General features: G+C 42.8%; 2 protein-coding genes across 2 annotated transcripts in view; one reads left to right on the forward strand and one right to left on the reverse strand.

Annotated features, from left to right (window-relative positions):
• Positions 1-18,841, reverse strand: part of opn4xa (opsin 4xa) — a 38,797-nt gene extending 19,956 nt beyond the window's left edge. Inside the window, exon 1 of the mRNA XM_055154004.1 lies at positions 18,768-18,841. Within this exon, the coding sequence (XP_055009979.1) occupies positions 18,768-18,793 (26 nt within the window). The 5' untranslated portion in view covers positions 18,794-18,841. The remainder of the gene's footprint in view (positions 1-18,767) is intronic.
• A 3,621-nt stretch (positions 18,842-22,462) lies between these two features.
• gdnfa (glial cell derived neurotrophic factor a) lies at positions 22,463-25,381 on the forward strand. The gene is made up of 2 exons (XM_020925322.1): positions 22,463-22,697; positions 24,831-25,381. Exons 1-2 carry the CDS (start codon positions 22,493-22,495, stop codon positions 25,379-25,381), a joined length of 756 nt encoding a protein of 251 aa, XP_020780981.1. The 5' UTR covers positions 22,463-22,492.
• The last annotated feature ends 248 nt before the right edge of the window (positions 25,382-25,629 follow it).

Genomic DNA, 25,629 nt, shown 5'->3' on the forward strand with positions numbered 1-25,629 from the left:
GGGTCTACAATGAGTCTTAGGCTGGACCTACCCACACCAGCTCCTCGGCGTCGCTGCAGCTCGTCCATGAATGTGCCAAGGGCAAGTGAAGAACATCCACGAGCGGAAAGCAGACTGTATGGGGACCCTAAGATCCCACAGTACCTGGCGGGAGAGGATATTGAGAACTACCTGCTGCGCTTTGAGCGTATCGCCAGAACATGGGGTTGGCCGGAATGTGAGTGGGCATGTCGTTTGGTGCCTCTACTCACTAGAAAGGCGCTGGAGGCATATACGGCTATGGACGAGGAACGGGCACACTCCTACCCGGACCTGAAGGCAGCCCTCCTTACCAAGTTTGACGTCTCCCCAGAGACTTATCGGCAGCAGTTCCGGTCCATGGCAATCCCACCTGGAGAGAACCCAACAGAGACTTACCACCGTTTAAAGGGGCTCTACCGACGATGGATCCGGCCAGAGCAGCACACTAAGGAGCAAATCGGGGAGCAGATTATCTTGGAGCAGCTGCTACGGGTCCTCCCGACAGACATTCGCACCTGGGTGAAGGAGCACGAGCCAACAGAGGGATTAGCTGCGGCCAAGCTAGCGCTGCAGTACCTCAATGCGCGGAGGGGAGGCCCAGCTGCCTACCCAGGGGGCCCTGGTCGGCAGCCTTCTCAACCCAGACCGGCAACCAGAGTCAACTCCCACCTGCCTGGAGATCCCAGCCCTGCACCCAGCCAACGTGGTCCCGGTAAGGAGCTTGTTTGTTTCTACTGTCAGCAGTCAGGTCATAAAGCTTCCCTGTGCCCGATCAAAAAAGCTAAACTTAGCGGGGCATGTTATACCCCACGTGCTGAGGATGTCAGTGCTGGAGAGAGGCGGCAGTGTTACAAGGAGGTTACTATTAATGGTGAACCCGTGACAGCTCTGGTTGACTCTGGTAGCTTGTTAACCCTGGTCCGAAGGGACGTCGTGCCTACAAGCATCGTAGATTACAGCAGGCAGGAAACCATTTTGTGTGTACATGGTGACTGCCATTCCTACCCTACTGCTGATCTGACAGTGACTGTGGATGATCAACCGTATTTGTTGTCGGTGGGGGTGGTGGAGAAGTTACCAGTAGCTGCCATCCTGGGGTGGGATCTACCTGTGCTGATCGATGTGTTGCAGGAAGGGGGAGCTAAAGTCAGTGACTGTGGCAGGGGTTTTTCGGGTCCTGTGATCACCCGTGCGCAGGCTAGGACAGGGGTGACATCCCTCACAGGGCAGGAGCAGGGGTCCAGTCTCGAACCTTTTTCTACCCTGGACAGTGAGTTGTTTGAAGGGGGCACAAAGGGGCCTAGGAAGTCACGCCGCCAGCGGCGCTTTGAAAAGGGACTAAAGTCGAGGGAGCCAGACTTTTAAGGCAGGATTGATGTGGGAGGTGCCAGAGGACACTGGGGCCTTACAAAGGCAGGATGAGACTTTGGAGCCAGCATTTGCCAGAGTAGTTGAGAGGCCCGATATGGCAAAAGGAAGCAGGGAGTGCTATGTTATTGACAATGATATCTTGTATGCAGTGGCTGACGGTGCCAGGCGCCTCGTGGTTCCCATGTCGTGTCGACCACTGGTCATGCACCTGGCACACACCGTGCCTTAGGCTGGTCATCTGGGTCGACAAAAGACTTATTTGCGTATAGCTTCTCGCTTCTATTGGCCCTCCATGTATGCGGATGTACAAAATTTCTGTAAAACCTGTCCCACCTGTCAGAAAACGTCCTATGTCCGCCAATCTGACCGTGCCCTTCTCCAACCTCTGCCCGTGATTTCCACCCCATTTCGCCGTATAGCCATGGATATTGTTGGCCCATTAGTGCGGAGTAGTGGCGGACACCAGTACATCCTGGTGCTGTGCGATTATGCCACCCGGTTCCCCGAGGCGTTCCCCCTGCGCACCGTCACTGCCCCGGCGGTGCTGCGTTGTCTTGTGCAGTTGTTTTCCAGGGTTGGTGTTCCGGATGAGATCGTGACTGACCAGGGGACAAACTTCACCTCCAGACTGCTGCAGCTCTTCCACCGGCAGCTGGGAATCTCAGCAATCAAGACCACTCCATACCACCCGCAGACGGATGGCTTGGTCGAGCGGTTCAACCAGACCCTAAAGAGGATGCTGCAGAAGTTCGTGGCTGATACCGGACGAGACTGGGACCAGTGGCTGCCCTTTCTGCTGTTTGCCTACCGGGAGGTTCCTCAGGCGTCCACTGGTTTCTCCCCGTTCGAGTTACTGTATGGCTGGGATGTCCAGGGACCATTAGACCTGCTGCTAAGGGGCTGGGAAGCTCCCACAACCACCAGTGATCGCAGTGTGGTCCAGTTCGTGCTGGAGATGAGGGACCGCCTGGCCAAATACCGGGAGGAAGCTGAGGTCAACCTACGAGAGGCCCAGCAGTCCCAGAAGGCATGGTACGACCGTCAGGCCAGACACAGAGAGCTCCAGCCTGGCCAGAAGGTTCTGCTCCTCCTGCCATCCTCCACCAGCAAGCTACTTGCCAAGTGGCAAGGCCCCTACACAGTTCTCCGGAAGATGGGCCCTGTGACCTACGAGATTCACCACCCGGACAAGAAGAAGGCAAAGCAGACTTACCATGTTAACCTGCTGAAGGAGTGGAAGGAAGCACCAGTAATCCCGGTGCCCGTGGCGTCCCTGCTGGCGACGGAGGTGGACAGCGAAGGGGAGGGGGAGTCCACTCTAGCCGACCTCCGCCAGCCTGCTGAACCGGCCCTCAACCATCTCTCCGCTGACCAGTCCAGCCAGCTGATCCAGGTCTTCCAGAGAGTCTCCAAGCTGTTTGCTGCCAACCCGGGGAAGACGGTCCTGGTCGAGCACGTCATCCGTTTAAAGGACAAGGGCCCGGTCCGCCAGAGGTCCTACCGGGTTCCACAACATCTGGTGGCACAGCTCCTGAAGGAGGTGGAGGAGATGCAGCGCCTGGGGGTGATCGAGCCATCACAATCGGAATGGTGCAGTCCGGTGGTCATCGTGGTGAAGAAGGACGGCTCACTCCGCATCTGCATCGACTTCCGGAAGCTCAACGCGATGTCTGAGTTCGATGCCTACCCGATGCCCCGGATTGACGACCTGCTGGAGAAGATCGGTCAGGCCAGGTTCATCACCACCCTTGACCTCTGCAAGGGCTACTGGCAGGTGCCTCTGGAGGTGTCCAGTCACCCATACACGGCCTTCCGGACACCTGCCGGCCTCTTCCAGTTCACCGTGATGCCCTTTGGCCTCCATGGAGCACCTGCCACCTTCCAGAGACTAATGGACCGTGTCCTGCAGGGATGTGGCGACTGCAGTGCTGCCTACCTGGACGATGTGGTCATCTACAGTGACACCTGGGAACAGCACCTGCATCACCTGGAGCGAGTCCTTGGCCAGATCCAACAGGCAGGTCTGACACTAAACCCTGCCAAGTGTCAGTGGGCCAAGCAGGAGGCGACGTACCTGGGCTATCGTCTGGGAGGAGGTGAGGTCCGGCCTCAGGTGGACAAGGTCGTGGCCATCCGCAGCTGCCCACGCCCTCGCACAAAGAAGGAGGTGAGGTCCTTCTTGGGCTTGGCCGGCTGGTACCGGAGATTCGTCCCGCAGTTCGCAACCATCGCCGCCCCTCTGACAGCGCTGACGACGAAGGACCAGAGAAATCCTGTCTCCTGGACCGAGGCCTGCGAGACAGCCTTCCAGACCCTTAAGAACTGCTTGTGTTCCTCCCCAGTGCTGAGAAGTCCCGACTTCAGCCAGCAGTTTTTGGTCCAGACTGATGCCTCCGCAGTGGGACTGGGGGCAGTCTTGGCCCAAGGTGAACCTGGAGAAGAACGTCCCATGCTATACCTGAGTCGCAAGCTGTTGCCACGTGAGACCAGGTACTCCACTGTGGAGAAGGAGGGCCTGGCCATCAAGTGGGCGCTGGAGAGTCTGAGGTATTACCTGCTGGGGAGGGAGTTTGTCTTAGAGACTGATCATCGTGCTCTGACCTGGATGAACTCTATGAAAGATCATAACAGCCGTCTCACCCGCTGGTATCTCTCTCTCCAGCCGTTCCATTTCCAGATCCGCCATCGAGCTGGCAAGGCCAATGTGGTGGCGGACTATCTGTCCAGGTTGCCGCACATCGGCAACCTTGGGGAGGAGGGGAATGATGTGACGGAGCGCCTGTGTTGCCCCGTCATCTCCCGACTGGCGCGTCTGCATCTGGCCAAAGAGCGCGCACAACGCTTCCTTCCCTCCCCGTTTTGCGGAGCTAAGCTCCAATAGACTGGTTTATGCAGGACCGCTCGTGTGTCTCGCGGTCCTGTTTTCCCCCAACATCTGAACGGTTTCCCGGCTAGTGCGGTCGAGGGTGCACACTCGACGCCGATGCTGCTTTCCTACCTGCAGCAGCCTCCGCGCCGTTCTTGAGTTTAGGGCCAAACCGAGGCACTTCCTGGTTGTGCTTTAAATAGCGCATAGTGGCGCGCTCCAGGGGGACATGTGATCGGGGACTCGACCATTGTGGTCTATTTGGGGTCATTTGTGGGTTTTTGAAGTTGTTTAATGAAACTTATGTTAACCTTATGAGGGGTTCTTTAAGTTATTTTTATTATGTTTATTTCCAAGTTGATTTGTGTTCCTCAATACAATTTTGCTTATGTTAATTCCTTAAAACCCCATTTTCGTTAATTGGTTAGCCCGGGGGGAGGGGCTAAGGGGGTATAAAAGGAGGGAGCTCCAGTCATTTGGGGTGGGTATTTGGCCTGACTACGTGGGTGCTGCAACTGTAAGTGATTAGTGTACATATGTTTGTAAATACTTCTGTCTACCACCTCATTTTTTTTTTTGTCACTGTAAATAATTCACTCTGCACTTGGAGCTGTGGTGCGAATAAAAACCCACTTAAGTGAAGTTTTTTGACTGAGCCATCATTTTTACATTTATTTCGGACGAACCCGTGACAAATGGAATAATATAAAGCCTGGCTCCATATTCACTCCTGTAACCATGAACATCATGAACCTCATTTGAGCGGCGCTGAACGCTATGGGTGTATATATATGGTCGGATCATATCACAACATCTTCAGGGCCTTTGCGAATACCCTGTGATAGCAAATATAAGCAAGACCGCAGCATCAAAAAATGAGCAGGACACCCCTATTTGGACGACCTAGGAACTGGAGCTCGGAGCCCATGGCCAGGCCACAGCTCGGAGCCAGCAGAGCTCGGAGCCCGGATGGCCGTGGATCTGTCCATCTTGTTGAACAGTAGCTAATGTTTATTAAACAAATATATGAAATAAGTGCATGTGCGATTTGCTTCATTTAGTTTTCTTTAAATAATTCATGTCATGATGGCCAGAAATTGGTCACCACAGCCAAGTACAAAGGTGACTGTAGAACTGCACACCAGAAACTCAAGATTTAGCCTGTACCGACATGTGTCAGTGCAGCAGCCAGTGCCAGAATGATGATGATTCCCAAGCCGTGTTGTTGCATAGACTGTATAAAAGAAGTGGACTAAGCGAGTGTGACCCACAGAGTTCAGCGCTGCTCAAATGAAGCTTGAGATGTCACTGTTACAGGAGCAAATCTGGAGCCAGACTCTATATTATGAATAGGATTTTTTTAACGGACAAACTAGCAAAAAAACAAAAACAAATTCAGGATCATGTAGATATTTCATATATACTTCATATAAATATTTTAAGACCAAAATGTCGAGGTTCACAGCAGCAGGTACAGAGAGAGGAGCCACAAGATCCTAACGTAAGTCAGAACCAGAGTCAGAAGGAGCTGGAAGAGCCTCCTGGAGAACTTCCTATTTGACACATGGTGGCTACAGGGTTAGATCTGTCCACTCATATATACAGTCTATGGTTGTATGAAAGTGATGATGATGGTAATGATGATGTATAGAAAATGTCTAATAAAAAGGTTGCATAATCATATTGTGTCTAAATGTGTAAGTTGACATCCAACATACACATTTTATGTTAGCTACTTTTAAACTTTGAGTTATCTGACCAACTGTATGTGATGTTTATAGTTAGTTTTACCCATATTGTTGAAGTATTTCAACAGGATAATAAAAAAAAACATGTTTTTGGAGGAACATGGAGTATTACATGCAAATATTACAATGAAATTGCAAGAAAACAACCAAATTGGGTCATTTTTGACCCACTTATGCGTCTAAGGGTTAATTTGGGTAGGTCTTACAGCTTTATAACTAGCACCATTTGATTCCCTGACCCTGAAATGTGGGTTTAGCAGTTAAAATCAACATTTCAAATTATTCAGAGGCTGAGATATTCCAAAAAGAGTTTTTTGGCGGCCATTAAAAAAAAAAAAAAATCAATATGGCCGCCATATAGACATGTGGGCAAATGCAAACATTGATTTTCTGACCGGACTATATAGTACACAGCTCTGTTGTTATCCATTCATTAGCCTGTAGCAGTAACATGCTGCCAGTGGAAAGTTGGGGCTAGGCGGGAGAGAGCGATCACGCATCACAATAGGTCAGTGATAATGCGTATAAAGACCAACCACTTAATTTCAGGTCGCCGCCATCCATAGACCGTAATATGAGTGGACAGAGCTAACGCGCTAGCCGCTGCGTGCCAAATATGAAGTTCGCCAGGAGGCTCTTCCGGATCCTTCTGACCCTGGTTCCAATTGACTTACATTAGGATCTTGTCGCTGCTCTCTCTGTACCTGCTGCAGTGAGCCTAGTCGTTTTGGTCTTAAAATGTTCGTATTAACTCGCTCTACATTATCCTGTTTTTTCCGCTATTTTGTCCGTCAAAAAAAATCCTGTTCATAACACGGAGCCTGGCTCCAGATTCGCTCCTGTAACTGTGAGTAATATGATCACATTTAACATGATAAAAATATGTCTATGCAGATACACGTTCAGTTTTAAACAAAATATTAAACATATAGCCTAATACAAAATAACGACTTTATTATTATTATTATTTTTTTTTTAATCTAAGTCAAGTTAGGGAGCGCAGCGCACTTGCGCTCAGACCAGCCGCCACTGCTCACTACAAGTAATGACAGGTTAAGTGCTATAATAATATAATGGTTTGAATTCAATTTTGTGCGACCACCAGAGGGCAATGTTGTATACTCCATTGTACTGTATGTCATGAAGATTTTTTTTTCCATGGTTACTGGAAAATCTTCATATTTTTTACCATGCTGTTTTTATTCTTGTTCATTGTCTTGACTGTAAAGTTGTATGAATAGTTTATTATCACTGAATGCGAAACAATTGGGGACCTAACAAAGTGTTGAAATTGAAGTAAACAATAGTAAATTCAGTAATTTACAGACACTGATGTTTTCGGTATCCTTACAATTTGGAAATTAATTTCTCATTCCTCAAAGACAATGCAACACCAGTGAGGTCCTCCTGGTTAAATAGCATACATACAAATATAAAACAGTTCACTATTAAGAAACAGCAACACCAAACATTGTCATGTGATTCAGTCTTCATGACTTTACACTCTGTTGGGGTTCAAGGTCAGATCAACAAATACTGAAATCAAACTGCCCTAATATGTAACCTTGCCTTATACTTACCCTGACCGTCTGCATGAAGACTTGTCCTTGAATACATATGACTTCCAAGTTCTTTTGGTGCAAATTGCTCATGCATTCAGTCATTAATGACAAATATATACTGACAAAAATATATTATTTAATGATATAATTTAGAGGCTAATACATTTAACCTCAACCATATGTGGACATGAGAGAAGAGTAATTAAATTTCAACAGAATTTAGGATTACTACATTCACTGCAGATTAGTGATTAGTGTTATAGCACTATCTAGTGGACGCCAGCCATCAGAGCTGTTATGCTGAAGTACAGTAGGTGGTCCTGTGAGCCTCTCTTACTTAACACGTGTGTCACCACTTGTGAGTGTGTGACCCCTCACTCCAAGGTCCATACCTGGGGGTGCACTGCCTTCCATCTCACGGCACCTCCAGGTGCACCACCCAAACATGCAGTGTGTGTGTGCGTGTGTGGGCGTGTGTGTTTGTGCGTGTGCGCATGTGTGTGCATGTATGTATGTATGTATGTAGTGTGAGTGTATGCGTGTGAGAGTGTGACGTCACCTATAGCATTCAGCTCCAGTCAAATAAAGCTCATGATGCTAACATTTACAAGGACGAATTTGTAGCCAGACTCTCTATTATGAATATGATTTTTTTGATGGACAAATAGCAAAAAAAACAAAACAAAAAACAAAACAATAAAACAACAAAAAAACAGCAGGAACATATAAAGTGGGTTCATACGAACATTTTAAGACCAAAATGACGAAAATATTCTAATGTAAGTCAATTAGAGCCAGGATCAGTAGGAGCCGGAAGAACCTGCATGAAAATTTCCTATTTGAAATGCAGCGGCTAGGCGCTTTAGCTAGGCCAATTTATATATACAGTCTATGGTCTACACACTATGTTTACATGCAGGTTAGCTGAAGACCAATCATACATTTCTAGAGTTCACCCTGAAAACAACAGGGAGCACCACTGCTAATGCACAGACATATACAATAATGATTCTCAATTTGGGGCAACCCATACTTTCCAACTTATTGTCAACACATTTGCCTTGTTTTTGTTAGTTCACAACATTTTGGGCTTATTGGATCCAGAGGAGATACAGTTGGTGAGCCTGATGCATACTGTATAATACATCATACGTCAATGTAGATTAGTCCAATGTGTTAGTTACAAACATTTACTTTGAGACTTTGTTATGCTTCTTGGACATCTTTTGATGTTAATACAACAGATGCACCATTTACCCTGCTGTACATGTGAGGGCTTGTCTTTTCATCAGCGTAAATAGGCCCAACAGTAAAAGTGACTTTAGCTATTGCTTATTTTGGGCTTAAGCACATCTGGGCTGTGTTATGATTGAGGCACTTGAATCATCACACACACTCACTTTCTCTTTTTTTACTTTCAGTTCTTTACATAAAACAAGAGTTGCCCTTAAAGCATCTTGTCCCATGAAGAGTTGTATAGACCAGATGGTGACAGACATTGCATGAGTTTTGGCCATAAAAACCACGCACAGGTGCGATTCTTAGAAAGCTCTTGACAGGTGCACCTTTTCAAGATTTTTCTAAATGTGCAAAATGAAATATGATATCTTCTTATGGCCATCTGCAGCATCATATTTTCTCTTTTTGTAGTACGCATGCCCCCTCAGTCTATTCACTCTCACTGGGCAATTCTTCAACACCCACCCAAGCAATCATTTTCAGACCTTTGATCAGCATTATCCCTCACTTTAGTCCTATTAAAGAAGAAGATACAGCCCTAACAAAAGGCCAGATCGCTACTTACTCCCACTGTCTTAGACCCCTCTCTTTTTCACTCTCTGTCCTCTTTTATTCCATTGTGAAGATGCAGGAGCCAACAATGCTGCCCGGGTGGACAGGGTGGAGGCTCCTGACAGGATGGGTAACCTGATGACACTCCAAAGACTGAGGTAAGTGAAAAATCCCCCTTCCTCAAACAGGACATGTGTCACAGTCCAGCCAAGGCTCCAGCGCTTTTTTGTGGTATGCTCTTGCGCCCGCGGCCAACAGCGATAAAACTCCCAAACCCATCTGCTATTTTTTTCTGAGCCAGGCCACCTCCTTTGTCAGATATGCCGATCACGTTTCAAGTTTTGACACCTCTCTGTTTTACACCAGGTAGTGAAGTTCCTGTGTTCTAAAAAAGAAAACGTATGGGGAAATATGATAGTTGTTCCTTTGTCACTTGTGCCCTCTTTGGCCTTAGTGCTACTACGTCTGAAGGGTTGAAAAACACTTTTAAAGGAATGCAAGTGCTGATCCAGGCTAAGAGCTGTATAATTGACCTACTGACTGACTTATAATACAACAAAAGCTTCAACTTAAGCAAAATAACTTCAAGACCACCTGCATTTATTTGCCTTATTTTCTCCACAGAAGAATATACATTTTATTGATCAAGGATGGCTAGTATTAGTATGTTGAGTTTTATCTTAGAATGCTATGTATTGATGCTAAAATGTTCAAATCAGGAGAGCTCTTTGTAATTACACTAAGAATGGATCTTTCATGTCCCCTAACATAATAATGTGATCAAACTTAACTTTATATGACTTTATATAACTTTACCTTTCCTTTAGTTGATAAACAAATCCAAGAAGCAAGAAGTACATGGGTTATAGACACTTATTTTTCATGTTAATTTGAATGGCTGATCTAAAATGTAATGGAGGCAGGCCTTGAACAAACCTAATTAATCCACAAAGGAAATTACATGGCCACAATTAAACATAAAAATGTATAACACTTAGAACTATTTTATCCCACAGGATCATAAGCAGCGCGGGCATCAGCCTGACTGTCTCCACGGAGCCACGTATCTCTCTATCTGTCATATCTGTCCCATAATGTGGTCAGCTGTTTTGGTGTGTCAGTGCCATGGCTGGTGATTCTCTGCTCAAACTCGCACATGCCAATTGTTAGTAACTTGAACCAACACAGCATCCAACCTGCAACGGGATCGCCTGTCACAGGTCACTCAGACAGCTGGAGTGTATTCAGGCTTAGGAATGGGACTGATACATTACACAATATAGTATTATCCTGTTTCACACTTAAAGTTCAGGTGAAGTCATGTGACTACAAATACAACAATTTATAGGATCATATTTCCATTGTCAAAGAGATGAGAGGTTGTACATTTACAGGCACATCAGATGAGCAGACAGTACTTACAATGAGCATTGGTAATGTTTTGCATGGCATTGATATAATGCTTACTGCAAAGAATTGTGTTACTTAACTAAGTACTTTTGATTTATTTGATTCTCTATCTGTCTATTTGTATTATCTGTCTCTGATATTAAAATTGCAAGGTGAGGGGGACTTAAACAAACCTTTTCACTATTATTTATAACTTATAACTTGCACAAGCAAACATGTAACTTTTGTGTCAGCACCCATGCGGTGGCTTTACAATGTGTCAAAACATAACAACATTCATGTTTCCATTGGACACCATCACTGTGCCTGTACTCAGTGAAGCTTAACCAAACTATGCCCAGAGCAATCCAACATCTGACACCTGCACCTTGACCTTTGCACCCAAGCTATGACTTTAGATACCTCAGCTATCAGGTAGACTCCCAACAACTCATGAATGGAGTTCAGAATCATTCACTAAGCTGTGAGACTTACTGCCCTTATTTGGCACAGACATTTCACTGTCCTGGATAAGCAGTGATTGTAATATAAACCCGATAACATTCAGATAACAACAATAAAACATCTATTTATTTTAACATCTTTTCCCTAATTAACTGGTTTATCTGCTTGTAAAGTAGATATGACTACTCTTAAAGAGTAGAGGTTTGAGTAATGAAAATAGTATAGTAAAATAGTAATGAATATATGTATATATATATATATATATATATATATATATATATATATATATATATATACTCACTCTCCAATGGGCTACAAAATATACTATAGCATCATCCATATGCTTATTATTGTTTTACTCCCATTATTTCAGTAATTGTGCATTACTGTTTTGGTAACCAAAACCTATGACTAACTGAGTTCACCTTGAGGAGAAATTAGCACTACCACTGATTAGATTAGTGAAGCATTATTTCCAATTGTCTCTCCATAAGCTCCTGTCTATTTGTTATTGTAGGTTGCTATTCATAAAACAAAGTTCAAGGTACATTTACATCATCCTTCATTACACAGCATGTTGGGTGCAACCGTTGTTCTGCTCTTAATACATGCTAACACTCAGCACCCCTCTATACAAGTGCTAAACTGGGAATATAATGTAATAAAGTGTAATGTGACGCGCCACATCCTGTTTTGCATAATCAGTTGGAGCACTGTCTTTCTCACGGCTGCACGGGTGACCTCCCCCTGTACACATCTGTCCTTAATGGATAGAAAGGACCTGCAAAGATGTGGAGTTTATACTTTTTAACATGGGTGGGCCCCTGTTAAAATGTGAACTTCTAACCCTGGCAGTGTGAGAGTCTGTTTTAAACTTGGGCTTTATGGAACATAGGCTGTGAACCTGAAGCCTTTCTGTTGTTTGCAATCAGTATGTATTTGTCATTATTACCCAGATAAAATTCATGTTCATTTAGTAACATGCACAATCAGAATCAGAATGTCTGGCTTTTGAATGATATGGTCTCATGGTGGAAACGGTGAGCACACATATTACAGCTTTGGTTTTGTAGCCGGGTGTTGTCCTTTACTTGATCAACATGTTTTAGGACCATCATGGATTACACACTGTGTTTAGCAGTAGGACTGTGCAACTAATGGGATTTTAATTTGAGGTTCACTAGTTTTTAATTGTCAATAATAAGCTTGGGTCATTTGAATTGACAAGTCTATATCCAATTATCTGTCAGTAAAAACATGTGGTTTGCAGAATTCACACTGTAATCATTTGTTTTTAATAAGGCAAAAATTCCAGTAGAAACACATGATTTGACCAATATGAGGGGGGAAAATGTGAGTTTTTTGTCATATCGCCCAACTCTTGTATTTTTATTTAGACAGACAAATTTTATTTGCTTTCTTTAGGGGAATAACATAAATTTGCTCACATCAAAAATAACCCATGCTTTTTGGGGGGTTTCAATTTTATATCATATAATCCCTCTTGGATTTTTCTAAAGCTTGGCACAGACTGTGGCTGATCCTTATTGCAATGAAACTCATTATTTGCATGACTTTCCTCTCAAACTTCCCTCAACAGGTGGGGGCACTTACCACTTCAACAGTGTCAAAATATCTTATTCAAAACATATGGAGTTACACTCTATCGTTTTAATCATCAAATGACGGAGCAGCATTCTCAATTCAGCAGTAGGGTTGATAAGGGAGCAACTACTATGCTGATCAGCCAAAACTTCAAAAACAAACATGTCTTCTTTGTAAGGGATTTCTGTGTCTGCATTCCCATGTGAAATATTCTTCTTATTTATTTTTTGCCATGTTACGTATTTAGTAATTACTGATTGAATCGCTGTCTAAATGTCCAAGATTACAATTGTCATCATAAGGGTAGTTATACTTGTCCTACAGGTGCTACTAGGCAAGAGTGTTAAATACTATGACACCAACTAAATTATTCTGTTACAATCTTTCTTTGCACAAAAAATATATAGCCTCTTGGGTTTCAGCTTTGTGTTGTTCTTTGTATCTTATTAAACTTATCTATTTACATGGAGACATGCAGATGATGCCACCAGGCCAAGTTACTGATCAGATCTGTAACAAGGCTGCGCACAGTATAAGGATGTAAGGTATGTACCAATTTAAACATCTGTAACTGTATAAGTGTAAGATAGAGCTTCAGTAATAAGCAGGTGGCGGACCTCCCAGTGGAAAAGTAACATAGTGCACCTCTGGGCTAGTATGACAGAATTGATACATGTGTAATGCCAATAGCATATCTAACTGTGAAGGTGACTTCTATACTTGTGGCTCACATCAAAGTGATTGTGGTGAGGCTCTGATCTGCTGCTGGTCTGAACACAGAGGCATTATATCCTTGGGGTATTACCCACAGACCATATGATACGTGTATGTGCACGCCCACACCGACCACGTGCACGAGCATGAGTGTGTAGGGGTGTCACTGTGTATTTATGTGGCTGTCATAAATACATCAAGGAGAAAACACAGCTGTCTATGCCATGTTTGTCAGGGTGAGGACCTAACTTTTTAGGTTTTTTAGGTGTTGGCTCCATTAATAGGTTATGTTCATCTGGCATCACAACGTTATAAATACCCTTTAGTTAAACACTGAGCTGGATGCTGAATTCTAAGACAGAATTAGGCCTGTCACGATAATTAATATATCGACTTGTTCAGTGTATTAAAGATGGAACAATTATTTTTGAAGTCAGTATTTATTGTGGGTACTATTTCTTTGTACTAGTTGGGGAGTTGTTCTTTTTCGGTATGATGATTAGATATCCGCTGAAGAGGGTTGAATAAATAACTTGAAATGACTCTTTCTAGTTTGTGTCCTGACTACTAAAGTATTTCATTTCTGCTGTTTATTTTTGCAGGATTTTTTTGTTCAACTATATTGTACATTTGGAATAGTTTTTTTTGTATGGATATTCTTGCTTTTTGGTTATTGTGTCACTGGGAAAAATTTGTTTCTACAGTATTGTTTATGGTCCATGTTTACCCCAGCAATATATCGTACTTCAAAATGTTTTACCGTGACAGGCTTAGATAGTATTTGCTGTTGAACTGTCAGAATAAACAAAGTAAAATTGTGTTTTCACAATAGCTTCAGAACGTGGTGCCATTATTCAACCCCACTGATGTGATTGTTGTTTGTTGAAAGGCCACACGTTTGTTGAGGCAATCTCTAAACATGATGGATAACGGTTCAACATCTGTAGATCATAAATTTGGATATTGCTTTCAAACACTGAATCTCTCATTAAGTTGCCAACCATCTAAAATATGATATTATCAAATTGTAAAAGGTGAATGCAAATTATTCAGTTTGTTTAAGTTAGTGCTGTTAATATTATTTTATAGTGAAAGAAAGTACAGGAGACCTAAAGTGAAACAGACACTTAGCCCTGGTTCTACACACAGCAGGATGGATTAGAACAGGAGCAGGGCAGAAATAGGATCTGCCATCATCCTAACTCTCATTACCAAACACTTCCTGAACACTTCCCCTCAATTAGTCTAACCTTCATTTGCCGAGGTGTCACTTATATCACAGAGCTTAGTCATGGACCGGGGTGAGAGAACATTTACTGAATTCAAAATTCAGTAGCCATGCATTAAAGGCAATGTATGAAAAAATTAAATAAGTTGTTTTTTCTTCAAGCAGGAAAAATATTACTTCCTTTTTATGTCCGAATCAATAATGGGTGACCACTATGAGGGTAAGTTTGACATTACTTCTATATATACCACCACAGAAGAACTGCTACTACCCTTAATATTTGTATCACTGCATATTACCTCTGTTTTAGTACTCTGTAAGACTTTATCAAAGTACACTTTTAATAGCCTTAATAAAACAAGGTTAGGATATTTATTAAGTAGTTACTAAGCATGAATCATTCTTAGAAACTATATATCATTCTTATAAAAATATAAACTATTATTAATTGTGAATGAAGTATTTCTTCATGTTTTTTAAGGTAATTAAGGTGTAGTTATTATAAGTGTACTATTTTATGTTACCTGTTACACATCCAAAGAAAATTCTTAGTTGTGTCAAATGACTCAAATCTTTTCACCTCCAATGCAAATTAATACAATCCTCATGATTACAATATTTTTATTACTTTTCCATGTCATAAAACTCCACTGCAGAATAAGCGTATTGTTAGTAGTAAGTAGTTCAAATGTTTTGTTGTACTAAAGTTCAATACAAAACAGATATTTGGAACATTTCCTTCATTGATTTGCTTGGTAAAAGTATGTTGTTACTTTCATGAGTGAAGGCTAAGCTCCACAGCCAGGCTATAATCAAAATAACTGTGCTGTGATGTGTAAGCTGACACAGAGGCATAAAGGCAGCAGACTGCGGTCACAGTACTGGGCTCTTCTTCCCAGGGGAGCACTGTGGAGATATGATCAGCTCGTGTTTGTTTAGTAACACAGGAGCCAGGCGCCTTGACAGACAACACTCTCTGAATGGTAATGCCTAAAGCCACAGTAGAGACTGACACTGTGCCATTGAGCCACATGTGTCCCATGGGTGCACCCTACTTGAGTGCAGGCAACCCACGACAGCTGTTCAAGGTCAAAGGTCAACGTCAAGGAGGTCAGAGTCAGTGCTGTGTGGTTATTCGTGGGTATTGCTCATATGAAACTCATCAATATTCAGTCAAATTATACATAAAGAATGTTACATATTATATAACTTAATAAAATCACTGGCCATAAAGAATGGTTTAGATCAATGTGTATCGACTGAGTGCAGAGAAACCTGGAAGAGTTCAGCATTTGGGAGATGTCCAAAGTGTTCTGTGAATGTCAGGCCCTAAGCCCCTGTATCCCACCTGTCTAACGTTTCACACAGAAGGAAAGTTATTCCCAGAATCCTTATTTAACATTACTCAGTGAGGTATAGGTTATACGATGAAGTCGTGTTGTACATCAATAACTTTTACTGCCCTCCACTTGTCCATCAGTGAAGTGATAGATTCGGGCTTCTTGGAGTGGAGCAGTGGACCGTGGGAGAGAGATTACCTGCTCCTCATTTATTCACTGGGTGATAATTCACCTTGGCCAATAATAGGCTCCTAAGACAACGTGCAGTTCTAGCACTGTGTGAAGATGTAAGACAGTATAAATCCAGCTGAAGAAACAGAATGTGGTGTGTCTGTGCTTATTGTGAACCCACACAGTCTAATAATTAGTCAATTGTGGACACTGTTCATGTAAAATAAGATTTGAGTAGGACTTAAGTGCTGAAGTGGCTCCTCTGAGAGCTCTAACCTTCTTCACTTCCTCTCTTCTATTTATAACAGTGTCATAGTCATGCTGCACTTTGATAGTACCAAGTGATCTCATTTACACACACCAGTGTGCACACACATATGCCCTGCATAGTTGTGCATGCACACAATCTGAGTCTGATGCCAGTAAACGGTCCTCACATGTCTGAGCAGTGATTGAAATACAACGAAATACTGCGCCGAGCACAACAATGGCTGGGCATGTTGGCCCAGGGCCACAGGTGAATAGTTGCATGTCCTAATGGATCAGTGAAAGCTGTGTGGATCTGCTGTGTGGCCCCATATCTCTGCTGTCTCTGCTGTCTGTGCTGCTGCTGCCAGAGCTGATCTGGGCCGCTGACAGCTGAGCTGGCACCTCTCAACACAGACAACTACAGCCACCTATTATGACAAAAGGCACACTCAGAGCTACTACTCAGGTTTACTTATCTGTCAAATTAATACATACAGATATCTGGAAATCATCAAATATATTAGGCTAATTACTTGAAACAAACACACACACAATATGTTAGTGCTCCCTAACAAACTATGTGCAATATCACCCACATTAATCCATGATGGAAAAGTTTAAACTGACATGAAAGCATAGCTGCTTCACTCCTCATCAAAGTCCAAACAAATACAGGATTTGTCTTATAAAATTGTATTTGAGATATTATTCCTATGTAAAGTGCTACATAAACTGTCAATATGGGAACAAATTAAGAAATCATTTCTCTAAAATCTTGCTTTTACTTCATCTCTGATATATTTACAGCATCATCAAGCACTGGGGACTAGCCTGTGTTGAAATTCTTTATTCAGTAAAAGTACATTGTAAATAAAATGAACCATGCAAAACAAGATGTCCCCTTTTTTATAGCATTATGACATAAACAACAGATTAACTAGCAACAGGCCGACCTCAAACACACACATTGTAAAACTACAATTAAAGAATACATGAAATTTAATAGTCCATCTGTGACATTTGTTTTGCATTATCTTTGCTTCTATGTTTCTCTCTCTTTCATACACAACACACACAGTTTAAATGAGAGTGTATTGTAAGCCCGTTCCACCACATTACACATTTTGTTAATTCCTCAACAGCCTACCTAGAGTTGTGTGTTATGACATTTGTAGTTTCAATCTTTCAATTGTGTGATTTGAACAAGGCTTTACCTACAGTGATTCCTCCTTTTCCACAAATCACTGACAAATCAAAAACCCTCCAGTCTGCCAAAATGATATCTGATTTGTGTGATGTGACGGTAGTTTATAGAAATCAGTTCTCCTCATTAAGTAGTGAAGAACTATATCAAAAACATGTCTTGTCCTGGGTGACGTGCCTCTGTTTCACCGCTCACACAGAGCTTACTCATGGGTCTCCTTCACATAAATGAATATTTATTATATTCAGCTGATGCGGCTGACTGGGCTGCTATTTTCAGTCTCCATTATCTTCACAACAGTCAGTATGAGACATGGGGGTCACTGAGGAGTCCTTTACTGTGGATATCAATAAACAATGCACTCTCTGTCTGTCATATCTGAGGGCAGACTGTGGACCACTCTTATGTGCTATAGCATATGTCGTCATGTGTTAAGACTGAATACAGAGGGTTACTACCAAAAGACATCATCATAATTTCTCCATGACAGCGACAAATTAAAATATAAATCCAAAAAACTGTATTGTACTCTGATTATTTTCCTAATTTTGCATATCCAGGTAAAATGTTTTTGCTATATGGGGCAGTGAAAAGAGCAAACTGGCATTGTGTCTGTGGGCAAGACACTTCACCTTGCCTATGTGTAAATGTAATGTGTGAGTAACGGAGTAAGTGATAAATACACAGTGAAATTAGACTTGTAAACAATATGTTTCTTGGAGATGGGAAATAATAAAAGTTATTATTGTTATTATTAAGAATTTTCTTATTATTTTCTTTCTATTCTGACATTACATCCTAGAATAGAATAGTACATTTCATTTATTTTGTGATTTATTGGTATGCAAACCATTACTGCCAATCTTCCATTTATTATTATTGTTAGAATTAATGACACACATTAATAACATAGAATTAATATGAACTTTCTATGACCTCAGCTGTCCACAGTCAGCCCTGACAGCATGTATGAATCAGATGTATTGTATCTTAGTGATTTAAACATGTTTATATAAGCAATCATTTCCTTTCATATTCTTTACCTGCAGGGTCCTGTCCGAAGTAACATCCAGTCCTATCCCAGCATGCTCGGAGTGGTAACACCCTTCTTATTCACCTGTTGACATAGTAAGTGGGTTCATGTCACTCTTGGACTGACAATAAAAGGCATGTGCACAATTGGCTCACACGAAGACGCCCCAGTGTGTTCAGGGAAGCTTACTGCGTTTAAGTGCACTGGGAGAGTTATGGCTGCTGATGTGAAGGATTGCCTCTTCGCCTAAATCACAGCCGCTGGCTCATATTCACCTCTGACAGTGAGACATGTTCGTTTGGACAGCCCAAGTGTGCAGAACCAGCCCCAGTCAGTCCCCTGGCACAAGCACATGTGATGGGACAAGTAAATATTTGGATGAGAGGATGAGGAATTGATGAACTCAGGGGGTTAGGCGTTCGTGTTGGTAGTCTGGTGAAAGACAGAGCATTCCTGAAAATAAATGGTATTTCATTACAACATATGCATACAAGTGTATACATTTTTTATTTTAATTTTAAATGTATTTATTTTGTTAGTTTCAATTTGTAACACTCACTCCCAACATTTAAAGGTGCACTATGTAGCTTTCTGATGGAGGGTTCACCACCTGCTTGTCTTCATGGAGATGTTATTGCTGTATCTAGAATGTCTAACCTTAAATGTATGGCATTAAATGTATCTACTTCCATCAAGACAAGTCCCCAATGCCTCCAGGCCAAGTTACAGGTCAGATCTGTGGAGAGGTGAGCTCACTCTTTGTGGGGATGTATGTGTTTTTGAGCAACAAAACACATGCAATTGAATAACATAGATGTGTTTAATGCCATACTGTGAAATCTTTCAGGAAAATCAATAAAGCAATAAAGCAATAATAAATCCATCAATCTTGTGGCACACTCCCTACCAGAAAAGTTACAGTGCACTTTTAAATCTGGACCAATTAGTGCACGTTTCTTTATAACATGAATGTGGCTTTCAGTAGGTTACAAGAAAAAACAGCCAATAACGGTACAAAGTGTTGGACAAAAACCCAAGGAATCTTTGTCATAGTGTGAAAAGACGGGAGCCCTGGATTGAGCTGGATCAGAGTCGGGACAAAAACAACAACAATATTGTGGATTTAAAAGGTGTATCATGAAAAGAGACACATTAGCAGCTGTCAGTCATCACAATGCAGCCCTGTGAGAACATGACAGAAAGGAATCCATAGACTGAAGACTTGGCTCAGATCTACGCCAAGGTTCTGAAATACTCCAATGAAAACATGTAAAGGCAAGAGACACTTTACTGGAGCAAACGATTAACTTTGTACCAGAAGTGAAGAAACTCCGGTGGATTTGAGGTGTTAAGTTTTGGGTTTAAACTTGTTACCTGCTCTGCAGTGCTTCAACCAAATACCTCATTCTGAGAAGTGTTTTGGAAGAGCATGGCCTTCTCTGGCGCTAAGTGCAAAGTGCTTTAATTCTTTGCGAAATGGTTAAATTTGTGGAATTCAGTTATGGAGGAGATGAAAGGGTTGTTAAGCTTGTAAATCATCAGAGTTGATTGAAAGCTCGCCACTCATTCTTATTCATTTGGCTTTTTTGTGGTGAGTATAGAGTTAAGCCCTCGGCCTTACCTCTCAACTATAGGGGGATTCAGTGACAAGAATTGGATGGACAAAAGGACCACTTCATTTTTAAGTAAGTGATACCTATACAGTAAACATGGATTAAATTACTGTCTAAAAACAAAAATACCACAAATGCCATCATATTCTGCAAATATCATAATAAAACAAATCCTTATTTCCAGATTTGTATGCACCACTCCTTAAATTTGGATTTGAATTTCTGGTCATAAATGTCAGATTATGGTCATAAAACTGTAGACAGACAAATTGCCCCTTGGAGTAGGCCGACACTGGCTCAGAAATTGTGCCTGCCTTCACAATACTGTAGTAGTAAATAGTAAATAGCAGCAGAAGAGGGGCTTAAACTTGAGAAGCGTGAAGGCATCAAACCGAACCTGACACCAGCGCATGGAGATCGGGTACGAAACATGCATCGCGACAGAACATCTCTAAATCGCATTCCGCATTCTGAAATCTAATCCGAGGACATCAGGATGTGTGACATAATCCCCAAGACATCTGAAAAGCGCGCTGCTCCAAACAGAGTTACTGGGCTTCGCTTCGGACTCGTTTGGACGGATCTCACTGTTTGCTCCCGACGAGAAGCGCAGGGGCGGTCACAAAGTAGTCCGAACGTCAGAGCACACTCAACTATAAATCTCTCCAAAGTGCCCAGCGCGCCTGGTGCCGTACTATGCGCAGACATATGTCCCGCTACTGTCCTACTTGTATGAGGACCGCGCTTGAACACCATTCCAACTGCTTAGACACTTTTTAACCTGGGAAATATGGAGATTTTCATCATGTGTTCATCTTGTTTTGACTTTTTAAGGAATTTCTGGATTTAACCTCATTTGGACATTTCTTGTGCGCCTTGTTTTGACGCTGATGTCTTCATCGAGTTGCCCTGACTCGGAGATGGTGGACATCTCTCGGATTTCAAACGTGGAAACGTAGCATCCAATTAATCAGGGACTGCAACTGAAGCCCGGGGCACAGTGGCACTTGGTCCGCACTGAGCTCTCCACTGCCTACCTTTGGACTCGTTTGGGAGAGTGCGCGAGAGGACGCACGCTTTGGAGAATGAAAAACACACCTGGCGCGCCATTTCAGATGTTTTTCATAGGACATCTACTTTGTTTTAACTTATATTGAAATATTTCTGTGGCTTTTTATACCGAAGCTCAAAGTGGGACATTAAATGAGAGTTTTCACTTTGGAGTATAAACCCAACAGTCAGACAAGGGTCGGGTCTGCATGGGTCATATTTAAGGTAAGCGCACTTTATGTTACATGTATTTGGCCAGAACAATTTATCGTTATATAATCTGACTCTTCAGAAATTGGTTATGTAGAAAATAGATCGTGTCACTGATTTTTTGTAGGGCTATTCTTAAAGTCCGTATTTACGCATGCATGCTTACTTTAGGTTAGTGCAGACTCAACATGCCATTAGCCAGAGTCACGTAAGCATTGGGGATTGCCATCTGGCCAACTCTTACAATTATTTAGACTATCGTTGCCAACACGCTTTGGTGCGTGCTCTGACCAGTGCGTTGCAAGACGCAGCCGCCATGCCTCACGGCTATGCAGAGCTCATCCTTAATCTCTGTAGGCCAAGTAAAAAGTTTTGCATTGAATGAGTATAATCTCTCTTTCTGTCAAAGCTCGTGCATGCCATTGCCTCGAGGTTACAAGTATAATGAGTTTCTTTTTACGCACGAATTTACGCACGACTTTTTTTTTTCTTTTTTTTTTTTTTTTTGTCTTCTGGCGCATTCAGATATGTTAATCACTTACTACTACTAGTATACTTTTATATAATAAACTACACAAATACGGAAAAGTACAATTCGGTCTATTAAAATCGAGACTGGTTGTGAATATTTACTCGTCTTCAATGAGCCAAAGGCAAAGTGGGATCAAAGGCTCTTGACATGATGACACAGTTATTAATACAAGATGAGTCACAGTGGAGTTGGTCACATCACATATTGGGACACATAACTGACATTACTGAATTAACCAGAGCTGGCTCACTGCCAGACAACACACGTTTACCATGTGAAACTAATGCCTTTGTCTTGTCTGTAGGTTTCTTCATAGGAACTAAGTCTAAGATGAAGTTATGGGATGTTTTGGCCACATGTTTGTTGCTCCTGAGCTCTGTAGCTACCCGGCCTCTTTACTCAAACACTCGCCCAGCCAAGAGGACTTATTTCCCCAGCAGCAGTGATTCTGTGTCCATATCGGAGGAGGACAGTGAAGAGGCGAATTTTCAGCCTGAACAGCACAGTCTACATAAAATCGCAATGGAAGATCAGAGTAAGTTTGTCTACTCGTATTCTGGTATAAAACCTGCAAATTCTCTCTCTGGACCCTAAACTCTTGCTACATTTTCCAGGTCATTCACCTTTCTTTTCTTATTCCACTATCGCTGCTGTTGCACCGCTAATGCAGAGTCCTACATTGATAAGACAGTCAGACAGAGAGGTTATCACACACTTGGATCTTAATTTGTCTTTTATTGCACTTATTGGTTACATCACAACAAGGTCAAAATAAGACAGAGCAAACAAGCCCCCAGCCCCTCAAACAAATCTGTGGCGCACATTTCAAACTTTTTTCACTTGTGTTTACATTCACCTCTGCCTCTCTAAATTAGCCACATATGACCTTTTACCCATCTGCCCTGGAGTGGGGAGCATGTTTAAGAGGAAGAGCCAATTGCAGGAATTTTAAAGACTGAATGGGGCTGGTGGAGAAACATTGAAGCATCAAGCCTAAAGGTCTGTTTATATTATGTCCTGACAGCGACAGTGGGCAGGAATTTATTTTGTTTAGATCAATGTGACACTGTGTAGCATCTACAAAACGCACAAGAGCCCAACTATCTAGATAAGGAATGGAACTTTTGGCCGCATGTTTGTCCTGCCACTTCATGTTCTGTTTAGAGAAGGGTGGCTGTGCTGGCACGCTCTGGTGTAAGGAGAGACTCTTATACATTAAGTGTGAACATGGTAGCTGAAATAAGACAATATAGACAACTACTAGCTGGTTCTTTTCAAGCACTACAGCTTTAAAACCTGTGCCAAATAAATATGTAAATAATTTGACTCCTGTGCACACAAACAACGGCCATCTTTATATTATGCAGGCTCAAATTTTTACAACCATACCTGGGACAGAAATGTGGGGCTTAGTTTACCCAGGTATGTATGAGATGGGCTTTTTGCATAACTGAATTGTGCGTGTTGGTTTAAGATGTCTGTGTAATCTCCTAGTCGTCCAGGTAGGATCTATAGTAAAAGAAAAATTCAGTTGTCCATTCAGTTGTCCAGTTGACAGAATAATTTTTTTTCTTTTGCATGTTTGCTTAAGTTTTGCCCCAGCAGTCCATCTCCATATTAGCTTTTCCATTTAACCAGGCTTGGCACCAGAGTACCTGTTTTTCAATATTTCTTCCACCAGAATAACATGTGGGCAGGTGCACACTGTAGCTCCTCCGTCCGTCAGCTGGCAACAATAGGAGCTGTCTAAATCAAAGGGCAGGTGTGTCTAAACAGATTGACCCTGCTTACCTGATACAGAGGCAGCAGACCAATCAGCTGTGGAGCGCCGCCGGATCAGATGTCGGCCGCTCTGTTAGTGGAGCAGGTAGATCAGAGCAGATAGGTGACACTGCAACAGAGACACTGGTGTAAACCACAAGCCCAGCTGCCAGACCTGGCACCCTGCCGCTCTAATGACACACTCACACAAAGGTAATGGGAGTTAGACTAATTGATTCATTGGAGAACAATACGACTCCATGATTTGGTCTTTTACTGTTGCCAGAGCTTCGGGCAGCATAATGAAGTCAACATGTAGATGCTGGGCGCTCCTCCTCTGGCTCCTCTCGGCAGATGGTGAAGGGCTGTCTGTTTTCAGTTTGGGGCAGACGAGATTCGACTCTGTCTAAATGACTCAGAGGTTATAATTCTCTTTCAAGTCTGTGTGTTTTTAGAAGAGTAAAATGCAGAGGAGTGCATCTCTTTGCTGTAATTATCGGGAACCCACTCTAAACATACGAAAGGGCAGGTACATGAATATGATGCAAGTCAATGTTTGTCAGTGTTTATGTTGTCATTGATCACTTTGTTACACAATGTCAGGAATTATTTTCTTTTGCATTGCAAACAATCAAATTCAACCTGACATTAGTATTTAGCCATATGTATTTTAGAGAGCAGCTGCAAGGCCATGTGCTCAAACCTGGACCGAGTCTACATTCTTGTACCTTAGGCAAATCTATAAATCAGCATGTGCACTTTATATTTGTACATATTGCCTGCATTTATTTTGCATACTTTTCTATGTGTAAGATCAGAAATATGTCCTGCAGCCATATGGACTCCATATTAAACATTCTGCCTACCTGTTTGTCATTTTTACACGAAATTGTTATTTATTCCACAGATGACATGAGAGGTCCGTACCCAAACCACCTGGAGGATGTGATGGATTTTATTGAGGCTACAATCGGACGACTTCGGAGGTCCTCTGAGCCCGGTGGAGGCAGCAGAGGTCGAAGGGAGCGACAGAGAGGAGCAGCAAACACAGGCAGAGACAGAGAGGGGAAAGGCCACAGCGACCGGCGGAGGGGGCGGTCCCGGAGCCGAGGAGGCAAAGGAGGGCGCGGGGACAAGAACAGGGACAGGACCACGGCAGTGCAGGGCCGGGGCTGCCTGCTCAAGGAAGTCCATCTCAACGTGACGGACTTAGGCCTGGGTTACCAGACCAAAGAGGAGCTCATTTTCCGCTACTGCAGTGGGCCTTGTGTGGACGCTGAGACCAACTATGACAAGATTCTCAACAACCTGACACACAACAAGAAGCTGGACAAGGACACACCCTCTCGCACCTGCTGTCGGCCAATAGCATTTGACGATGACTTGTCCTTTCTGGATGACAATGTGGTGTATCACACTCTGAAAAAGCATTCTGCCCGGAAGTGTGCTTGTGTATGAGGAGACTGAGGGGCACTGAAGGACACAGAGGAACAGTCTGAGGATCTAAGGTTGCTTTCACATTTACAGTTCTCAGCTCAGACCGCTGGGTCACATGACCAGTCAGACAGACTTTTATTTAACTGAGAGCACTGGCTTGTTTTTGTCTGGAGTATCTTTTTTTTTTTTCTCAAAGGAACTTCATTTTTTCCAAGGCAAACTCCGAGGACTTCAGATGAACACAGATATGAGGAGTATACTCAGCTGCA

Source organism: Boleophthalmus pectinirostris, unplaced genomic scaffold, assembly GCF_026225935.1.
Source record: "Boleophthalmus pectinirostris isolate CB_2022bp ecotype Guang Dong unplaced genomic scaffold, ASM2622593v1 HiC_scaffold_18, whole genome shotgun sequence".
NCBI classification, from domain to species: domain Eukaryota; kingdom Metazoa; phylum Chordata; class Actinopteri; order Gobiiformes; family Gobiidae; genus Boleophthalmus; species Boleophthalmus pectinirostris.